General features: G+C 47.9%; 1 protein-coding gene and 1 long non-coding RNA gene across 3 annotated transcripts; both read left to right on the plus strand.

The window, feature by feature from the left end:
* Positions 1-1126: 1126 nt before the first annotated feature.
* On the plus strand, positions 1127-6307 carry LOC128851819 (uncharacterized). 2 transcript variants are annotated; one of them, XR_008449312.1, is made up of 3 exons: positions 1127-1760; positions 2770-2995; positions 6196-6307. It is a non-coding gene; the product is annotated as an uncharacterized LOC128851819 (long non-coding RNA). The 2 variants fall into 2 exon arrangements; XR_008449313.1 differs by lacking the exon at positions 1127-1760 and adding an exon at positions 2511-2574.
* Positions 6308-7630: 1323 nt separating this feature from the next.
* On the plus strand, positions 7631-18161 carry KLF11 (KLF transcription factor 11). The gene is made up of 4 exons (XM_054063555.1): positions 7631-7777; positions 10266-10520; positions 11858-12851; positions 14809-18161. Exons 1-4 carry the CDS (start codon positions 7736-7738, stop codon positions 15111-15113), a joined length of 1596 nt encoding a protein of 531 aa, XP_053919530.1. The 5' UTR covers positions 7631-7735; the 3' UTR covers positions 15114-18161.
* Positions 18162-20037: the final 1876 nt, after the last annotated feature.

Consider the following 20037-nt stretch of genomic DNA (forward strand, 5'->3'; position numbering starts at 1 on the left):
TAAGGGACAGAAGTCCTATATCTGAGCCATGCTGAAATTCCCTCTGATATCAGCTGGGTAATCCAGCAGTGATGTGAGGAATGGGAAGATGTGTCAGGATCTTAATGACCCCATTTGGTGTCAGAACAGATGACTATTATTGAGCTGCCCACAGTGGCTACGCAGGAAGACCGCATTGACCACCTCTTCTGACCATGGACCTTGTTCAAAACCCAGTGAGGAGATAACTAAACACATCTAATGAGACAGCTGAATGCCTGTGATCAGTCAAATCCTCCCACCCACAGACCTCCCTTGGGCTTGGCACTGTACTGCGCTGGGTGCTGCACCAGTGCTCAGGTTCATATGGACATTGTCCTGGAGGAGATGGCAATGTTGGTACTGGAGGACCTTCTCTCTGACTGCAAGGACACCACTCCAGCCCAGTGGAAATCTGTTGTACCAGTTACCTCCAGCTGTGAGCATGAAAGATATCTGATAGTTCAGAAGTTGGTCTCTTGTCACACAGGACGTCTTTCCAGCATCCAAGTGCTGGATGAAAACACTTTGGAGTTAATAAAAGGTAAAAGATGATTCAGAATGAAACATGTTTGCACGTAGACTTGACACCTGCTTAAACAAGTCATGAGATGACCAAAAGAGTGAAATATCTGTCAGCATTGCTAATGTGTATCAGAAAATATGCGTGGGTTTAGCTAACAGTAATATTGAGGTCAAGAGAATGGGGAAAATGATGAATACATTATTAAGCAGAACAATATATAAATAACATGTCATTTTTATGGTTGGTGGATTTGAATCTGTCTTCTGGTGCCACTAAAATAAGATCAGGGCATGAATAGCGGCAGTAGAAAAAAACAGATGGTGCACTCAAGCAAGCAGATGGTGCACTAGTGTGTCATAATTTTTACTGTCACTTACTTTACTATTTCTATTATGGTGGGTCTCAGGATGATCCTCACCTGTAATCAATATTTGCGGATTGGATTTTTTTAATTCAGTAAACATTATGTTTCCCATACTTGGAAAAAAATCCACTTAGTTGTGATTTCTCTCTGCAGTGCTGCCAGGTCTCAGGAATCGTTCAATACAGTCAGTAGTTTTTCGGGATGAAACATGTTTTTGGGGGTGGAGGAAAAAAAACCTGGCAGCATGTCTTTATTTCATGAGTACCCCAGGCCCAAAATAAAGCAGGAAACGGTCTCTTGTGACTCTTCTATTTTAAACCCTTTCCCTGTGCTGCAACCTAGCTATGTTTCCTTATGCCATCCTGTCTGCTTACCTGCTTCTTGAATGTTTCTCCATGTACTGAAAGCTCGAGCTGTTTCTGAAAGTGAATACAGAAGATGCAAGTGAGGAAAAAGTTGACTTTTGACTCTTACTAGTTGGGGATGGTGCACAAGGACCATGGTTTTTGTCCTCCCTTTGGGCAAAGGCTGCTGTGTCACGGCCTGTCCCTGCTAGCAGACACGTACGCAGTGTACGCAGTTCGCCGGGGAGGGCTGGGACTCCTCGCCCAGGCACGGAGAGGATTTGCTGTGCTATTCAATAGCCTGCAGTGATAAATGAGATCTGCCCTTGGGCAGCTGGCCCACATGCAATGTGACAGTGCAGGGGGATTGCACATTTGTACTCCCCTTCCCCCTTGCGTGCTGTCTAGCACTGCATTCGCCTCTCTCAGCTCGTTGAGAGTGTGTCCCTTCAGATCCACAATGCTGCTGGCCACGGTGATGGGCGTGAGAGCAACCAAATGCCGAATGGTTTGTATGCCTGCACCCGCTCGCTCGCTAGGAAAGAGGCAATCCATCAAAACATCTCTCACACAGACCCTCTCTGTCAGCTGGGGCCAGAGTCAGTGTAAAAGACTCTGGATTTATCATGCCTTTTGCATTTAGAAATTGTTCTAGCGAGAAATATTCCTTTTCAGTCTGTCTGCTTTTTTTCCCCCTTCTCTTTTGATTCCTTTCCCCCCACCATTCTTCATGGTTATCCCTAATAACCCTTTTCCACCTCTATTCTTCAGTGATATCCCATGTATCACCCTCTGACTATAAATCCCTCCTGTAACTCCACTATTCCCTCTGTGGTCCATGCGTTCACCCCCTCGGTGAATCCCTTCCCGTCCTGTCCCGCTCCTGCTGCTGCAGCCATTTCCGTCACCTGGTCTTGGGCACCACCTTGGCAAAGTAGCTTCCTTTGACCTGTGGTCAGAAGCTTCTCCTCTGACTGCTGCTGTTGGCCCAGCAAGTGTGTTTTGGGGTGATCTGGGGCTGCGGCAGCTCTGACTGCTCCATCATTTGAGTACACAACAGAGGAGGGAGAGGGGACAGAGAGAGACACACACATCCTACACATGCATTGCAGACTTTCATTTCTTCCTATGTAACTTCTCACATCTCCTCTATGGGAGCTCTGAATAGAATTATCTATATTTATTTAATCCCACCCCATTTGCCTGTCTGTTTGCTACAGTGGCCCTTCTGCTGTATTCAGCCAGACCAGATGCCACTGCCAAATTGCTCTGACTCTAAAGCTGCACCCCAGACAACTGCTTTGGTCTATTTTTAACTGCTGGTAAACATTAGGAAAACTGTCTGAGCCCTTAATATTCTCCATCTAGTCTCTTTTGAATTGTTTCTTGTGTAATTACCTACAAAAAGGGAATGAGGGAGAGCTGTCCGGGTGTCTTGTTGTCGTGTTTTGTCTACAGTATTAAATATTTTCCCTTCTACTCACATGCAGTGTTTGATTCTTTTCTTGTCTCCCCAGACGGAAGGATAAGATAACCTGAGCGGAGCCTTCTCAACCCTCCTCCAAAGTGAATTCCATCTGCTCGTCCTTACACCGGAATGAAGACATTGTCAACCTTTGACAAAGAAAGCTTTTCTCTAAAGTATTTGCCTACAGTCTGAGGATCCAGCATCAGCAGCACAGCAGGGGCAGGCTGGCAGAGGAGGGTTCTGCTCGGCTGTGGCGGCCACGCTCCTGCAGCCAGGTAGGACATGGGTAAGCTCCTCTGAGCTCTTCAGAAAGGAGTATGGAGGATATTTGGGCCCTTTTCCAGATTACTGGTTTCAGGAGAGAAACCACAGCCAGTGTGGAGCATAGAATCATAGAATAGTTTGAGTTGGATGGAACCTTAAAGACCACCTTGTTCCAACCCCTACCATGGGCAGGGACACCTCCTGCTAGATCAGGCTGCCCAAGGCCCAATCCAGCTTGGCCACGAACACCTCCAGGGATGGAGCAGCCACAACTTCCCTGGGCAACCTGTGCCAGTGCCTCACCACTCCCATAGTGAAGAAATTCTTCCTTATGTCTAGTGTAAATCTGCCCCTCTTCAGTTTATACCCATTGCCCCTCGTCCTATCATTACAAGCCGTTGTAAACAGCCCCTCCCCAGCTTTCTTGTAGCCCCTTCAGGTACTGGAAGGTCGCTATAAGATCTCCTCAGAGCCTTCTCTTCTCCTGGCTGAACAACCCCAACTGTCTCACCTTGTCTTCATATGGGAGGTGCTCCAGCCCTCTGTTCATCTTTGTAGCCTCATATTGATCCATTTCAACAGCTCCATATCATTCTTATGTTGAGGATTCCAGAACTGGACACAGTATTCCAGATGAGGTCTCACAAGAGAGGAATGGAGAGGTAGAATCCCCTCCCTTGCCCTGCCGGTCACACTCCTTTTGACGCAGCCCAGGAGATGGTTGGCCTTCTGGGCTGTGAGCACGCATATATCGAGCTTCTCATCAATCATCCCGATGAGCACACCCACACAATGCTCAGGAAGCTCTGCTGCAGGTTGAACCCCACAGGAAGGTCGGTGGGTGGGGACAGAAGTACAAAGCAGCAGGATACTATTAACTGCATTAATACCCACCTTAGCACAGCCTCAGGAAAGGAAAGAGAAAGATGGGGAGAAGTAAGAGCTGGGAGAGGAGGAGCTGTAGGCTGTTAGGGCTGGGGGCTTGGGCTCCGTGGGGTTCAGACCCACGCTCTGCAACTGACATCCAGTGCGAGGATGAAGAAGATGCTCCTTCTTCACCTAACACTGCCTTAGCTGGCAGCAGCAGAACAAGGCAGGCCAGGTGATTTTGGCAAGAGCTCTGAGGATTATATTAAAAAAACTTAGTTGCCATTTTTAGCTCAGCAAAGGGAACAAAATCAATCACATATTCCCTGTAGTGCAAGTCAGAATGCAGACATGTAACTTTCAGTGTATCCTGCATCCTCAAGCTGTAGCGAGGACCCCTGCTCCAGCAGTTTCTACCTGGGGACACAGAACCTGTAGGCACATTTCGTGGCTCGTGACATGGGAAAACATCCCTCTGGGACTTGGGAAGCGAAGTGATCCACTCTGCTTCCCTGCAACCACTTCTTCACTGGTGAAGTTGCCATGCTGCCTTCAGATGCTGTTGCTCAATTAAAAATCTGTGCTGTAAATGAGTAAGGCTGTGTGTGTAAGAGCTTTAAGCAGAAACTACGTGTGTTTCAACAAGCAGCAAAGAGGTGAAAACAATTGTTTCTCAACTACAGCAGAACTGGAGAAAATGCAAAACAGAACAGCACAGTACTGTCTTAGTTTTACAATTCCCTGAAGAATTCTCTCAAAACGGGACCAGTGAGTGTCCCTGGTCTTACAAGGAACAGCCAGTGATTTATGGAAGAGGCACACAGACTGTGGCATTGCCATGCTACTGCCCATCGTACTTTTTAGTCACTGACAGCATTTTCCATCGTACTTTTTAGTCATGCACAGCGTTTTCCTCAAATTTGTTTCATTCCCTGTCACACAACCGATTTTCCTTCTGCAAACAAAACTCTTTTATTGTAAAGCTGGGTGTTTAGTTTGAATTATCACCATTTTTCTTCCTATCGTAAAGCACAGGGCCCTGCTGCACAGACTCCAACTCCAGCACGCTAGGGACCACACAAACACAAAGAGAAAGCCACTCGCAACTCAGGTGTGGCACGAGAAGCTGGGCAAAGACATGAGCTTGCAAGCCGCAGGCAGGAAAAACAGCGTGCAGAAAACCCCATGGGACTTCCAGCTGCACCTGCCGCCACTGCTCCTCTGCGGGGAAGAGGGTGGTGGGAGGCCCAGCAGTGGGGGAAAAAAAAAGAGAGATGAGGTTAAATACAGGAGGCACTGGGGAGAGGTGCAAAGAGGCAAGGGGAATGCCTGGATGGATGAGCCATGGAGATCATTTTAATCTGGTGTTTGCTGGGCTGGGAAGTAGTAGCACTGGGGCAGCTAAGATGTACATGAGATGAGCAGTAATGGAGAAGGGTGATGAGCACAGTACGGTGAAGCTTTAGAAACCACATGGACAGCAAGGGAAGGGCCACAATTCAGAAGAGCTCTAATGGAAAAATGAGCCCCAGCAGTCAAGTGAAGCTAGCAGCAAGGGGGGATGTCCTCCACTGACACAGAGGATGTCATGTCTTGAGAAACCGAGGAACGAACAAGTAGAGATGAGCCATGAGGCAAAAAAATTTGTTACTGTCTGCAGTTTGCTCCAGCTGGCAGCAAGGCACCAGCGTGCCAAGCTGGGAGAGTCTCGCGTGGCAAACGGCCACATGAAACTCATGGGGACCTGGGCCTGTCCCTTCCCAGGCTCTGCTGGCGCCAAGCAGGAAACTGGGGTTGTCCCCTGACATCGCAAACACTGCTGGGAGCCCAATGGTTGATAAGTTGCAGCTTCCATCAAAAAAGTCATAGAATGGTTTGGGTTGGAAAGGACCTTGAAGATCATACAGTTCCAACCCCCCTGCCATGGGCAGGAACACCTCACCTCTCACTGGATCAGTTTGTTTAAAGCCCCATCCAACCTGGACTTGAAAAAAAGAAAGCAGGGTGTTGGGGACTGGAAGGTGAAAACACAAAGAACACACAATTTTTTTTTTAATAGAAAATATGGCAATTTGAAGTCTTTTGGGAAGAAAAAGCCTCCCTGGCTGGTGCAAAGGAGGCTTCCCTGGCCATGTGCAGCTCCGCGGGCATGATCCCAGGGATCAACCAAACCCACGCTAAGGACTCTCATTATCTTTTTGGGTGGTGGCTGGGTTATTTTTGATGCTGGATCCTCTGGCTGATCCAGCTGGTGATCCAGAGCTGGGACATACTTGATTTCCCACTTACAGGCATATGGATAAATTTTCCCAGAAATCTTATGCATGTTCTATTACTTCCCAAGGTCTAATTTTAATGTTATTATGAACTTCACACCAGTCAAACCTCTTGCTAATTTGGAGCTTTGCAGCCAGCTCTGCCTGTTCCTGCATTAGAGATGGGGAAAGGCTGCAAACAGAGGGGATCGCAGGAGCTCAGCACAGATCACACTGGGCACAAGGTGTTGGCATCTCCAAAGAATGAACAGGATCTGGAAAAACACTGCTTGAAAGAAAACATGAGATCAGAGGGACATTCTATGTAACTTTAAAAAAATAGTTACTTAGATGAAACTTTAGCTTAAATAAAAAATATTCCACTTTTTATAATAGTAACCACTTCTTGTATCACTGGCACAGTCCTGTCCGGGCGCTCACTGAAGATTAATGGGAAAACTGCCCATGTGGTGGGAATCTGCAGGAAAAAGAGACGATTTCCCAAATCCTGCTCCAGCCCCCAGATCCCCATGGGGAGGGTGAAGTGGGGGGCGGAGGGGGTAAAGGGAGGAGGATGAAGGGAGGATGAAAGGGGGAGGATGAAGAGGAGGATGAAGGGGGGGGGGGGACAAAAAGGGAAGGATGAATGGGGAATGAAGGTGGGGACGAAATGGAAGGATGAATGAGGGACGAAAGGGGGAGGATAATGGGGGGATGAAGAAGGAGGGATGAAGGTGAGGATGAACGGGGGATGAAGAGTGGATGAAGGGGAAGGATGAATGGAGGATAAAAGGAGAGGACAATGGGGGGATGAAAGAAGGGGATGAAGGGGGAGGGGTGAAGGGGAGGATGAAGGAGGGATGAAGGGGGGACAAAGGAGGGGATGAAGGGGAAGGACGAATGGGGGGTGAAAGGGGGAAGATAATGGGGGGATGAAGGGGAGGATGAAGGGGGGATGAAGAGGGGATGAAGGGGAGGATGAAGGGCAAGGCTGAATGAGGGATGAAAGGGGGAGGTTAATGGGGGGATGAGAGGGGAGGTTAAGGGGGAGGGATGAGAAAGGGAGGATAACGGGGGGGGGGGATGAGGGAGAGGATGAAGTAGGAGATAAAGGGGGAGGATAATGAGGGGATGATGGGGGAGATGAAGGGAAGGGGATGAAGGGGGGTATAAGGGGAGGATGAAGGGAGAGGGAAAGATGAAAGGGGTACGATGGAGGGAGGGAATGGAGGGGGAGGATAGACGGAGGGAATGAAGTGGGAGGATGGATGGGGAAAATGAAGGGGGAGGGAATGAAGGGGGAGGGAGTGAAGGGAGAGGATGGAGGGAATGAAGGCGGAGGGCCGGAAGGAGGCGGCGGGGAGGCCGGCGGGGATGCTCCGTGCCGCTCCGCACGCAGCGCCAGCCCCGCCCCCGCCACACCCCCCGCCCGGGCATTCCCGGCCGCGCCCCCCCCGCCCCGCCCGACCTTTCCCCCAGTTTCCATCGCTCCCGCCCCCCCCGCTCCCTGCGCGCTCATTGGCCGCGCAGCCGCTGCCCCCCCCGAGCCCCGCGCTGGGAGCGGCCCGGGACGCGGGGGAGGAGGCGCCGGGCGCTGCTGGGCACGCTGCTCCCGCCGCTCCCGCCGCCATGCACGGCTCGGCCTGCGCGGAGATGGGGGAGGCACCCGCGGTGAGCACCGGGGCAGGGCGGGCGGGCGGCGGGAGGGCGCGGGCACCGCTCCCCGGAGGGGACGGAGGCTCCTCGGCGCCGTAACCCATCCCGGGGGCTCTTCAGAGGGGGACGCTGCTCAGACTCTTTCCCATTCTGGGGTCGAGGGAGATGCTGCTGGGACCCTTCCCCATCCCGGGGGATGCTGCTGGGACCCTTCCCCATCCCGGGGGATGCTGCTGGGACCCTTCCCCATCCCAAGGGATGCTGCTGGGACCCTTCCCCATCCCGGGGGATGCTGCTCGGACCCTTTCCCGCGTGGGGCGGTTGGGGGATGCTGTTCGGATCCTTTCCCACCCTGGGGGCGAGGGGGATGCTGTTCAGACCCTTCCGCCCTGGGGGATGCTGTTCGGATCCTTTCCCACCCTGGGAGCGAGGGGGATGCTGTTCAGACCCTTTCCCACCCCGAAGGGCTCGGTGGGTACCGGTGGTGCCAGGGAAGGGGGGTGCTGGGGCAAAGCTCTGCTGCGCGGGTGTTGCCTCCATCACTTGGGCGGCGAGCGTGTCGGGGCGGGAGTTGCTCCCATCTCCTCCTCCTTTTCCTCCTCCTTCGCTTCCCGCCATCCGCCCCTTATCTGCGCTTCCCAGCCGGGGAAGGGGATCCCCCATCCCAGCCCCCCCATCCTGCCCGGTCCCTCCCCTGTTCCTGCTGCTTTGGGGTGAGGTGAGGACAGGCGCGGTTATCCATGTCCCAGGAGCCGGGATGCAGAGCCCGCCGGGAGAAAGGGCTGCTTAGGGGTGGGGTCGGGGGTTTATTTTGAAGCAGGTAATTTATTTTTTTCATTTTTCTTTAGGGAAAACTGCTCTCCTGAAACGTAGAATTGGGTAAAATATTCTGCCAGCTTGGTTGCCTGCAATCACGCTTTGAGGAGTGGAGATTTTCTGGCTGCTTAGTGCAGAGCTGTGCCTGGCGTGGCCCCTCTCTGATGTTCTGGGTCTGGGCTTGCAGGCATCAGGGTTTTTTGCCATCCCTCAGCATCCTCAGGTTTTTTTGCCATCCCTCAGCATCCTCAGGGTTTTTTGCCATCCCTCAGCATCCTCAGGTTTTTTTGCCATCCCTCAGCATCGTCAGGTTTTGCCCTCTTTCCTGCTCTCAATATTTGCAGTGGGAATTCTTAGAAGCATCTCTTGGGGTAGTTCATGCTTGGATGGCTGTTTTAGTGCTTTAAGCACTCCCTGCCCCTAGCCTTGATCTGCAAGGCTCCACATCTCCTCTTGCTTTAAAGCAAAAGTCCTCTGTGAGTCCAGTATTGGCATTTTGGATCCATTATGTTTAACATGTTCGCCATGCACATCCCCATAGTGAGACAGTGTGCATCCTTGTGACACTGTTGAGCCAGGGTAATTCCACATTACTTACTAACAAAACTTGTTGATTTGGGTGTGTAAATGAGGTCACACAACTACTACAGTTCCCTGTAGGGCTTTAGGCTGGGCTAGCGGTATAGTGGTGTTTTTGTAGTTAAACCCCTTTTGCAGCGGTATATAAGCGTGCTGTGTAACAGCATTAGATCCAAGAATCTTGGTCCCGGTTTCCGAATCCCAGCCTTCACAGTTAGTTGGTGCGCCTAAAGACTGGAAGAGTTTGGATGCATAGTTGAAACCGAGCTGGCACGCAGGCGATAAACCAGCCGCACAAGGTAGCTTTTGGAGTCACTGCCAAGCACTGAGAGCTTTATGAGGTTTGGGTATCCTTTCACAGGGAAGTAGAGTGTTTTGCATGATGGCATGTACGCACATGCAGGCACACATTTTCTGTGATGGTTGCTTTTGGAAACAAATCAACATGATTACATTTGTCTTCACGCTGCCCACAGTGTCTTCTGAGATACCTCGCACCTATGTAGTATCATTATAAAGTACAGCACAAACAATTCCCTATTTGAAGGAACTTGAAGACTGTTTTCTTTCTTTCCGCTACCCTGGCTTCCCTGTTGGTAAAAATAAGATTGAATTGTTTTTGCAAGGTGTGGGTCTCTGAATCAGTGGTGTACCTTAGAGCATCCTACTGTCAGCTGAAACTTTTCTTCTAGATGTTACGAGAACAAGATTAGCGCTGAGTAGCAGTTGTCTTTTGGGTCCAGGAAACAGCCTCGTCTAAACAAAATTGGAAGTCGGGATTTTTTCCTCTTCTTGCTTGTATGCAGGCATGGGGTCTGTTTATTCAGAGCAGTGTGATCCAGGAAAGGAACTCTGGAAACATGAGCTGCACACACTTCTGTTCTTTTCCTGCAAATCCTACTTTTTCTTTATTTTTTTTTTTTTTTAGAGTAGCAGGGGTGAGGAGATGAGCTGGTGGGGGAGGGTAAGAGTAGAGCTGATTGGTAAAAGTCTTGCCGCGGGCATGGGATCTGTTTCAGATGACCTTCATGGTGAGCAGACAGTATGTGGGTGTTGTTGGCTTTGTATTCTGACTTGTCCTAATAGCCGGTAATCTGATTACATTTAGGTTGACATTGTGGACATCTATGAGTCTATCCGTGAAAGGCAGCGTCATGACAGTGAAAGGTCTACCTGCAGCACCTTGGAGCAGAATGACATTGAAGCCGTTGAAGCGCTTGTTTGTATGAGCTCCTGGGGTCAAAGATCTCAGAAAGGTGACATATTAAAGATAAGGCCACTTACGCCCTTCTCGGATTCTGGTGATTTCACAATGCACGCTGAGGCGACGTCTGAATTACCAAAGGACTATTTATCTACACTGGTAAGAAAAATGTGCATGTAAAATAAGCCTGACACTTGGGTGCTACATCTCTGCAACGTTCTAGCTTGGCTGGAAAAAGACACTCGTGTTGTTCGTGTGTTCCTGGGTAGAATAGCTACAGTATGGCTGGTACTGCGTGTGTATTCACAGACTGGTGAGGTGGGCGTGTTGAGTTTGGGTTTTTTCTGCCGTCTCTGGAGTAGCAAATTAAGAAAGTTTGATCTCTTGTTAAATCTAGATATGAAGGCTCTTGCTAACGGGTTATTTAATCTGACAGGTGAGCTGAGGATGCTGTCTGGGTGGTTGTAGGTTTCTTGGAGCACTTCGAGAGACAGAATGGCAGAGTGACCCTCAGTGATTTGACACTGACTTGTCTGTAAGCGCTGCACGGAAAAGGCTCTTGATGACATTTGGCTTCGCTTAGTTCGTTCGAAGAGAAAGTATAGGTTACCATTATGAAATAGACAATTTAATTTGTTTCTGTGCTGTGTGTTTCTACCTGCAGTCTGGTATTTCGCCTGCCCATTGGTCTACTCTGGCTGACTAATCTCAGATGAATCACAGGGGTTTTTTTGTTACCATTTATCCCATAACAAAAGTAGGTATAAAAAAAGGCTTGGTGCCATTCAGGTTTCAAACAGTTAAGGCTTATTTCAACCACTAGGCTTCCAGTATGCAGTTATGTCACGAAGAAGGAAAGTGATAGAGGAAAGAGGCTGGGCAGGTTGATGCACTTCTCCCATACTCCTGCCACTCAGCATTGGCGCTGTCTCTTGAGCAACATGGGAGACAGGCATGAGATTTTGGTGGTAAAGGAAGGGGAGGTGGTGGCAGCAAGAAAGCACAGAGAGAAATGAATGAATAAGAAGGGAGGGAGCAGTTCCATTTGTTTTTAACTCAGTGGTAGCCACCAGCTGGTGGGTTGATCATTGATACAAGACCTAGGGCTTGCTGGAAGTTTGAAATTGAAGCTTCTGAAATTGAAAGTTTCGCTACCTGTTGCTAGTCTGTTTTCTGTGAACAGCAGAGAGCTCATAGCTTCTTAAGCTGCACCCATTGCTGAGAGGAATGAGAGATTTTTGTAGCGCAGTGAGTAGGCATGCAATGTTTTATGCAGGTTTATGTCTGCCTCATTGTCTTCCTTTTATTAATAAGCTTTTGAGCATATTCAGAATGACCATCAGATGAGGCAACGTGCACTTAAATCAGTTTGCTCTAAAGGGCAGGTGTGAGATCTTGGGGACGGAGTGTAATTTTATTTTTTCACAGTAAAGATGGTGAAAAACTCATGCTATGAAATTACCCTGCTGTATAACGATGTGGTCTTTTTTTTGCAGTGCATGACCCCTCCGCACAGCCCTGACTTTGTTGAGATATCAGCTGCTATGCTGCTCTCCTCACAAGTCACTTATTCCAAACCAAGGACTGTTATGGCAAATACAGCTGCCTGCTCAGTCACATCAGCGACCAGTGCCTCTCCCATAACCAAGCCATCTGTTATCAGCATGGAGCGGCAATGCAGCCAGAAGCCAGCGATACCTGAATCCTTTACCCCTCAGCCTTGCAAGGCCATGGCAACAAGCGTGATACGTCACACAGGTGATAGTTCTGCTTACCATCACATTCCTGCTGCGCAAGAGAAAACAAAGGTAACTTCAGGTTACAGCACTTCCAGAGACTGGTGTGGAGCAGATGACCGAAGACATTCCAGACTGCCACAGGACACGTGTGCCGCAGATGACAAAATTGACAAAACCTCTCCAGTTCATCAACCTTATGCACATGACTCCAGCGATAGTGTGACTGATAAAGGACAGCTACTAGTCCGGCCTGTTTCGCCACAGACCCACTTACCAAAGAATTGTGAGAATGACATGCAAAAAAGAGCTACCCCGGTGACACCTGTCCCTGTTTCAAGCCCTCAGGTTCTCTGTAAAATGATCCCTTTAAATGGACAAAGCTGTATGATCAACACCTATGCCAAACCTTCAACTCCAACAGTCTCAGCTCCCATGAAACCTATTTTACCACAGACGGCTCCTCTCTCACAGCCGTTACTCATGGGACCTTCTGTGCCTCAGGGGACCGTCATGTTGGTTCTTCCACAGACTGCTGTCACACAGACACCACAGTGCCCGCAAACAGTAATGACTGTTGGAAACACCAAGTTACTGCCCCTTGCTCCCGCTCCTATGTTCATCGCTTCTGGTCAAAGCTGTGCCCCTCAGATGGACTTCTCTAGACGGAGGAATTATGTCTGCAACTTCCCTGGGTGCAAGAAAACCTATTTCAAAAGTTCCCACCTCAAAGCCCACCTTCGCACCCACACTGGTGTGTATGACAGGGCAGGTTCTTTTTACTCTGGCACTGGCTTGTGTTGGAGTGCTGAAATGCACATTTTTTAGGGGGAGGGGTGGGAAAGGGAAGAGGCAGGTGATCGAGAAAATTCTGCTCATCTCGGAGAAGGGAGGAATGTTCATTATCCGTGGGCAAGAAAAACAAGACAGACTTTGTTCTGAGACCTCAGCTGACCCTATAGCGTTAGCTGAATTTCACGTGCTTTGGTTGGAGCAAAGCTTTACTCTGTGTGTGTGTTTAGATTTGAATGGAATCCTGCCATCTGGACTAGATCAAAACGAATTGTGCAAGTCCCTGTTTTGGGGGCACGGAGAGGTCTGGTGTAAGCAAACCGTAGTACAAGTAGTGGATCTTAGTTGTTACATGAGTAAAAGAAAAGAAAGTCAGAAACTGCACGTTTTTTCCAGAGTTTTGTTTAGGCTAAGTGGGCTACTGTGTTTGGAAGCAATGCTGCTACAGGAACGTAGCTATTTATTCAGTTACAGAAACGGAACTTGAAAGGTAAATGAAAACAATTTGTAATTAATATGAGCTGATTTGCTCTATAAAATGTGGTCAGTGTGGAGACAGTATATGTGTGCTTTACTTGTCCTTTTTCTGGCTTCAAGGTCCTGTTAAGTTAAAATTTATGTTGAGGGATAGGTATAGCGGGAGACTGGTACAGAATAACTCATTCAGAAGTCTTGTCTAATTTTGTTTTTCCTTGGCTTTTTTCCACCCACCCTCCCCCTTGCCCCACGGACACTCTGGTTTACTGGATGTCAGCCACCGTTGCAAGATTTGACAGCTTGTCTTTATAGTTCCTTTGGGGAAGGAGCTTAAACCCCTTACGAAGCTGTTAATCCTTGTAAACCAGAGCTCAGGGTGGAATGATGCTTCTACTTCTGCCTTTAGAGCGAGTGCTGCAGGCTGCTGAATTAACCCGGTAGTACAGCATGAACGTAAACTAGCAACAAGCGTCTTGTTTTGAGTGTGCCTGCTGCTAATCCGTAGGGAACGCGTGTGTGTCCCTCTATCCTGATGCCTAGGATATCTATGGGTGTTGAAGTGCACTGACCCCTCACTAGCCAGTCTGCGTTAAAGGACTGGAAGGCAGAGTAGTTGAGCTTTCTTTTCCAATCTTTCCCCTTCTCACTTAGAAGCTAGGTGATGTCACGAACACCAAACTTAGAACTTCACTCTCGATATCTGAAAGCCCCACAGAAGCATTGTTCTTTTCTGTTGGAGACTTTTGTTCTGCTCCGAAGCGCTACCGTCATTTTGGGCCAAGTGGGAGATGTTTATCTTGAGCTTTACGGGGATTGCAGGTGGGAGATCGTATTGTTTAGGATAGGTCTGATGTTAAGCAGCCACCCAGGATGAGCAGAAGCTGACATAGACAGCCTTCCTAACTGCTGTTGTTTCTGGGCGTGCAGAACTTGCCTAGCTGTCTGTTGGCCCTGCAGTTGTGCGGGGATGGCTGGACAAGGCCATTCCTGGGTAATACTCACCGGGGCAGTGTGTTTGTGTGTAGGACTGGAGCAGCAGCACTCTTGGGCTCGATTCCAGGCTTCCTGTTTGCCTGCAGTATTTGCTGATGACATGCCGCAACCGTAGAGCTGTGGTCACACAGGAGGCAGGGGATTGCTTCTAGTTCAGTCAAGGGATAAGGTAGCTTTATAAAGAACATTTTCCTTTAAACTAGGGTTTTGGACAATTAGAAGAATCACTTTGTTAAAGAACATCTAAAGAGATGTGAATAGGGAATAAGTAGAAATTATACCTATGATTTTTGTCTGGAACATAATTGGAGCTTAAGCTCATGTTGACTGCACTCATGAGCAGTTCCGTGGAATTCATCAGGTTTTACAGGCAGGATTTAAGTTAATTCTTTAATAAAACTGTAATGCAGCTTCTCAAAAGTAAGTTATGCTTCTTTTCTGTCCCGCAGGAGAAAAGCCTTTCAGCTGCAACTGGGAAGGCTGTGACAAGAAGTTTGCCCGCTCAGATGAACTGTCACGCCACCGTCGAACTCACACAGGCGAGAAGAAATTCGCTTGTCCCGTGTGTGAGCGTCGCTTTATGCGCAGCGATCACTTGACAAAGCACACCCGCCGCCATATGACCACGAAGAAGATCCCCAGCTGGCAGGCAGAGGTTGGCAAACTGAACAGGATTGCCACAGCAGAGAAACCGAAAAGCAGCAGTGCTCTGAGTATGCTCATCCCTGTGCCATCATCTGCCTGTCAGGGCTAGTGAGAATGAGCTCCTTCTCTACAGACTCTCTGGAAATCGGGAAGAGCTCTGACAGCTACAACAGAACTGACAGTGGCTTTTTTTCCCTTGTTGTTTGTGCATACTTTAGTTTCCTTCAGTTTAGGACCTCTCTTAATAATTCCAAGTGAGTAATTATCGTATCTTTCCTCGTCCCTTCCCTATTTTTTTCAACATTTGGGCAAATGCAATCACCAGCACTTCAGGAAAGCAGAACTTTTTGGAAATGATTTTGGCAATAGGTTAAAACAGTCACTTGTGATGCCTGCTGTTAATATTCTGATGGACAGTAAAACAGGGTGATTTTTAATTTTTATACTAGTATTTTCTGTACCAAATATTTTGTATTTATTCCTTTCGGTCTTGATTTGCAGGCAAATTACTTGACCTGCATTAGTAGACGTGTGCAGGATGAGACCCAGAGTTTTGTAAACTCCTTTTCAGTAAACCTAAAGACCGTTTTGTAAACGCATAATATTTGATAACTCCTAGTGGTTGGGATTATCGCATTTGCAGATCCTGACCCTGCAATGGGCTGGTGCTGTTACACCCTCCTTGTGCAGGTGACATTGAAGATTTGAGATTGAGTTGTCATTTTTAAAGCAAACCAAACCAGAATGACTTTCTTTCAGAAAAGAAGGGTTGAAATCCTCAATATTTCATAAACTCTTACCCTTTGCAAGTGGAAAACATTGTGACTTCTGCTAGAAGATTGACATACTGGGCATTCCTGAGTCCGCACTTCACTGGAACAGAGTTTGGAGGAGCTCTGATGGAGGTAGAAGCACAAACACTGTTTGGAAGCTTTGACACTAAAAATCGTGCTTTACTTTCAGTCCTATGAAACCAGCATATCAAAATCTACAGAAAAACAGCAAGATAATCTTTGAATAGCTGGGTGTCTCTGTACTTTTTTTATTTTAGTACAGGGGAAATAGAAAAGTTAGGGTGTTTTTTTTTATGTATCATGGATGCTTGTGCACCTTATAGGAGATTGTTCAAGGCTTTCATTTACCTGTATCAAAGCACCAGAGGGAGTACTAATCATGTCTTGACCTATGAAATAGCCACAATGTCACCTTGATGATGCTCTTCATGTGGCCTTATACTTCTCCACAGTACTTTGTATAAAATCACCCTTTTCTATTAAATGAGATACTCTCCCTGTCGAATGGATTTTCTTTTACACCAAGTGTAAATATGGCTAAGAAGTGGAATCGCTGGCTGCAGGAGTGCTGTGTTGTAATGGCATGGTGTGAGTAATAAACCAAAATGCCTGTAGCACGGTCGGACTGCTCGGTTTCCGTGGTGTGGAAGGATGTGCATACATCTTGTAGCAGAGCTGACAGTAGAGCTGTTGTGCTGTGAAACACCAGGTGGTGTTTTGCTGGGAGACAGTTCACCTGCCAGATGAAATATTTCTGTAGTGCTTATTCTTTCTGGACTCTTCTCCCTTCAGCCACTCCTGCACTGTTCCTTAGTTGAGCACTGAGGAAGACTATTTTTTTTTTTCCCTGGATGTGTAAAATGTGGATGCTTAGGAATGCACAGTCTCTTGCACTGCTTTGTTGTTCTAAAATCCTGCTCTTTCTTCTAGTTGTGGGCAAAGCATGGTTCTCATCTATGTAAGTGCAGACTTGCTGATCTCGGCTAACACTCCCCTGAAATCAGCAGTGACCTGTTCCAGTTGAAATAAGAATATGTCATTATTTTTTACACTTAAGCCAATAGTTATAATTAACGGTAGCAAGTTGTCAAGCCTGCGCTAAATCGGGGTGTTGCGCTAAATGTACTGAAGTTTTTGTGCCTGGCCTTTCAAATGCCCACACCCTTCACTCGACACACGCTGTAATCCCACTGACCATGGTGTACGCGCTGGTGAGCGTGGGTGCATACGCAAACTTCACTTTGTGCTCTCCAAAGGGCTCGGTTGAACCCCCTCTTCCTGGTACAGTGGATGCTTGCAGTGTTGCTCTTCTCTGTCTCTGCCCAGTGTTCCAAATTCATGTGGTGAAGGAAGAGACATTGCTGCTCTCTCATTTTTTAGCTGAGAAGTCCCTTAGAATAAGAAGTTTGACTTTTGGATACTGTTTCAGCATGCTTTCAACCAGGGGAAGAGCATCCTGTCTCAGTCCAGCAGCCAATTTAACCATTCATGGTGTTCACCTCAACAAAACAATTTGGAGAATTTGTGTCATAATTTAATAACTTATGTTAGTTTATTACATCATATCAGGGAAATGATGGACCAGAGAACAGGGAATTTAAAAGAAAGCGTGTCGTGGATGTGTGTCATGATGCAGAAAAGCAACGGCTTCCTCTTTGTCAGGTTTACCTGGCCTGTGATGTGTGTGCTGCTTTCTACCACCCATGTCTGGGACATGTGGCGCTCTCTCTTGTGGATGTGCATGGGTAGCTGAGCCGTGGTGTGGCTGTATCTGTTCTGTTTGCTCTTTCTATTCCTTCCTGCTTTGTAAGGGTTAATTATGGATTAAGCATGACTGAGTAACTGCTCTCTTTGCACTTTACTGCCTGAACGATATTGTTCAGTATTTTTATTTTGAGCCTATATTTTAAAGAAATGGAATCACATTTTTGTACCTGTTTTTAACTTCTATTAAATAAAAAGTATGGAATGACTGGTTTTAAATCATAAAAACCCTGTGAGTTTTCAGGCTTCATACACATCTACTCCAGAACTATGTAAATGCATCTGGATTCTGTTGCATATCTAAGCCAGAAGAAGACTTTCGGGCCCACAGGTTGACTTACCTCTAAAGGCAGGACTTTTTGGATCCTGTTGTAAATTGACCGGTGCTTGTCCATCCATAATTTTACACAACACTTGCATATTTGCTAGAACACGTGCACCACCACCAGGGTTTGGGGGTCTTGCATGCTGTCTGAAAATAAGAGTCTTATGGTTCGTAACAGTTCTTCTGCCGTGGCCTCCAGAAGCTATCAACAAAAGGTGATGGTCTGAGTGCTGCTCTGTTGGTGTTGCAAGCTCTGCATGGCACGAATGCTGGAAATAAAGAAGAAAGAAATGAGTCTTTGACTGTTATCCTTGGTTCTTCCCATTCCCACATACATGTGCACTGTGAGGGAAGTGGCTCTGACAGTCTCAGTGTCACCTCCCGGTCTCAGTTGGGAAAGAGGTGTCCATCCATGGAGAGAGCAGCAGCGACTACTTAAAAATGTAAAGCATCTCTGCTGTTTCTTTCCCTCTGACCAGTTCCTAGGCTGCAGCAATGTTCATTTCTAGCTGGGTCACGTTTTAATGAAGAGAAGGGGAGGAGAGGGTGTAGCAACACCAGCTTTCTGTCACTGCAAGGTGACTGAGTCTCTGCAGTTGGAGCTGCCAGAGACCGATCTGGCACTGCTGACTCAAGGCTTCACTCACAGAAGAGCACATCATTTCTGTATGTGTGTAGGAGATGAGAAGATCTCATGGATGGTCCTACTTCCCCCTTGTGAGAAGAACTGGAAGGGAAGGCTTTACTGTGGGATCCCTGCCCTTGCAGAGCAGCACAAACCATTCAGCCCCTGGGCTCTGCGAGTCTCCATAATGCTTTTTTTCTCCCAGAAGAAAATGTCCTGCCTGTCAGTTCCCACCACTGTTTTTCAAGGAAAATTTTTCTGAGTATCATATCCTAAACAATACCTGTAATTTTTTTGCCAATTTTCATATTGTCTCCCTCACTTCGTTTACGTGAAACATGACCATGGATTTCACAGTTCTATGCTCAGCTTTCTGATTTTTCTTGGACCCAAGCTGTGGTCTGAGCTGCTCTGTGCAGGCAGGAGGTGCAGCTGGTACACATCTTGATGGGACGGGAGTTTGAAACAGCTTCATCCTGTGAGAGAAGACAACCCCCATGTGAAGAAGCCTTCCCAGCTGCCTCACTAACACAGGTATCATGAGGGCAGAAGTCCTTCTGTCTTGTAGCCCTTCTAAATCCATGACAACTAATAATTTTCTAAAGAAAAATGTATGCGTGCTCAAATGTGTCCGTTGGTTCAGTGCTACATTTTGCAGTCAGACCAGCACTGCTCTCCCGTTTGGTTTTACAGCCAAACCTCCAGCTTGGTGGCAGCTTGCCTCATCTTCCTCGCAAACCCAACCAGCACCGATCTGCTTGCAGTTAGAATACTGAAAGCATAAATCTCTTCTGAAGCCGTGGTGCTGGCTGGGCAGAGGTGGCCCATGCTGCCCGCTGGTTGTGTACTTGGTGTGCTCCTCTGGCTTAGGCTACAGCTCTGGCTAACTCTCCAATTGCAGCTGTAAAAGCTGTGCTTGACATCCTGTGAGTGAAGTTGGTGGCACTTCACATCTCTTAAGAGCCAAATCCTGCCTCAGGGTTGCAGCTGGCAAGAGTTCATCTGCTGGGATAAATCTTCTGACTGGGTTTGAAGTTTACTCTGTAAGCCCATCTGCCTGTTTACCTTCCGTTCATGTCTGGCAAGGCAGCTTGGGACAGGCAGGCTGTGGCCACGAGAAGGCAAACTTCTGTACATGCAGAGAAAATAAATCCTGACTCAAACTCTGACATCCTACAGGTTAAGGAAACAGCAGCAAGACAGTTCAGAATGCCTCAAACCCTCAGCCACCCCTGCTTGCCCTCCACACAGCCTGTGGGATTTCCTTCCCTGCAGTGTGTTTTAGCAGGTTTTACCAGTTTAGTCCTCTGTTAAATGGAGCTTTCCTCAGTTTCTGCTTCAGTCCTTGCATGCAGGAGGAGGAAATTGGGAGACATTTACATCCCAGTCTCTCCTCTCCTCTCCTCTCCTCTCCTCTCCTCTCCTCTCCTCTCCTCTCCTCTCCTCTCCTCTCCTCTCCTCTCCTCTCCTCTCCTCTCCTCTCCTCTCCTCTCCTCTCCTCTCCTCTCCTCTCCTCTCCTCTCCT

The sequence above is a fragment of the Cuculus canorus genome, chromosome 3, assembly GCF_017976375.1.
Source record: "Cuculus canorus isolate bCucCan1 chromosome 3, bCucCan1.pri, whole genome shotgun sequence".
In the NCBI taxonomy this organism is placed as follows: Eukaryota; Metazoa; Chordata; class Aves; order Cuculiformes; family Cuculidae; genus Cuculus; species Cuculus canorus.